The sequence below is a fragment of the Pygoscelis adeliae genome, unplaced genomic scaffold (assembly GCF_000699105.1).
Source record: "Pygoscelis adeliae isolate BGI_AS28 unplaced genomic scaffold, ASM69910v1 Scaffold184, whole genome shotgun sequence".
Lineage (NCBI taxonomy): Eukaryota > Metazoa > Chordata > Aves > Sphenisciformes > Spheniscidae > Pygoscelis > Pygoscelis adeliae.
Genome location: NW_008824541.1, coordinates 307,825 through 309,565, shown reverse-complemented (window position 1 = coordinate 309,565; position 1,741 = coordinate 307,825). Strand labels below are relative to the sequence as shown.

Genomic DNA, 1,741 nt, shown 5'->3' with positions numbered 1-1,741 from the left:
GCTGCCCCTGGCTGCGGACTGCCTTTCCGCTTCCAGAGGCGCTGCCGGGGCTGTTCCACGCATCCCACGGCTGAACTGCAGCAGGGTCCTGGTGCCAGGGACAGGACCAGACCTGTCACCCGTGCCTGGGAGGAGGGGGTCACCGGGGCGCCTGGACTGCCCGCACTAACAGGACCGTCTGCCCCCAGGCCCTGGGAAGACTCGCCGGGGAGCCCGATGCAAGGGTGTGACAGCGGGCTGGTCCCCTCCCGGGGTCGGCGGTGGGGTGGCAGGTTGTGATCCGTGCCCTGTCTCCAGCAGCTGTCTGCCAGGCAGCAACATCAAAGGGCCGCCTGAGCCAGATCCCTGGGGGGCAGCACACCAGAAAGTGGGGCTGAGCAGCCGGCGCGCGGGTTCTCCCTGGCCCCGGGCAGCGCGAGGGGGCCCGACTGGTCCAGCGCGGCCCCAGCACCCAGCAGGGTGGGGAGACCATCCTCTGATCTCCGGGCTGGAGGGTGCTGCCTGGGGCGCTCTGCACAGCAAAGCTGGGGAGGCTCGTTTGGAGCCGGCCGGGCCTGCCGGGATGCTTTCCTCCTCCGTGGGTTTGGCTCTCCCAGCCCGTGAGCGGGACGAGCTGGCGACAGGATGTGTGAGAGCGCGGCTGGACTCGGCGTTTCCCCCGTGCGCACCCATGCACTGGCTTCTTTCTTTAAGCCACTGGTGCCCTCTGGACCCTGTGGGTGACTGGTGCTGAGCGGGATGAGGTGGGGAGGATGGGGGGGTCTTGCGGGAAAGCCTGCATCATCAGGGCACGCGGTCCCCGCTGCTTGCTCTGCACCCAGTGGGGCTGTCCCACCCTCCATGCTGGCTGCAGAATCCCGCTGTCTTGCAAGCAGACACCCATTCGCAGGGGAAACCGTGTCCCCAGGGACCTGAGGCTCTCGCTCCTTGGAGCTCATGGTCCCAAAGGGCTGAGAGGGCAGGTGGGAAGCAGTGCGTGCTCCGTCAGTTCACTTTATCCCTCTTGTCTTGCACTTGCAGGTCCCGTCCCGTCCCCTCCCCTTTCCCCAAGCCCTGCTGGGACTTGGCAGTGCTTTGGGCTTGCTGCCCCGGGACGGGCAGCCTGCCTGCGAGCCTGCCTGCCTTCAAAATCTCTCGGGTTACAGAGTGGCTTTCCCTGGTAGGTAGCTGGAGAGGCGGCGGCAGGAAAGCCGTCCTGGCCTGGTTTCCTTTGTGAAAGCACCGGCAGTGGGAATGTCATAGGATCCGCTCTCCTCTCCCCGAGCAAGAGGAGGAGAAAAGGGCTCTGTGTCCCGCTCCCCCCGGGCAGGATGGGGCCGGCAGCCGGGCTGTGCGGGCAGCGGGGTCCTGTTGCGCTGCTGTCGCCTCTCAGGGTGGGCTGGGAGCGAAGCGTCGAGGGACGGGGAGATTTTGGCCGCTGTGAAAAGGCTTTGTGGGCAAGAGCGTTGAGGGGGGATGTGGTGGCTTGTTTGGAGGCTGTGACGGTGATGGAGAGCTGCTGGCCGGGGAGGCTGCCGTGGCGCGCCGGTAACGCTCCAACCTCCCGGTGGCCCCTTCGCCGAGGCTTGCAAAGTATCTCACAAATGCTGAACTTGGCCCTGAAATCTAAATACAAGGGAGGGACAGTCCCCAGATGGCCTAAATCAGCAGCATGGTTGCCTGGCTCAGCTGGGGAGCTCGCCGGGAGTGTTTGTTTTATGTAACAACAAAGGCTGGAGGCATGCCGGCATGAAAGGGGACC

At 65.5% G+C, this 1,741-nt stretch overlaps 1 protein-coding gene across 1 annotated transcript in view; it reads left to right on the top strand.

Annotated features, from left to right (window-relative positions):
• LOC103914934 (protein sidekick-2-like) overlaps nt 1-74 on the top strand; it is a gene marked incomplete at its 5' end in the record, with an annotated part of 38,233 nt that extends 38,159 nt beyond the window's left edge. Inside the window, 1 exon segment of the mRNA XM_009321665.1 lies at nt 37-74. Coding sequence (XP_009319940.1) covers nt 37-74 — 38 coding nt within the window.
• Between the last annotated feature and the right edge of the window lie 1,667 nt (nt 75-1,741).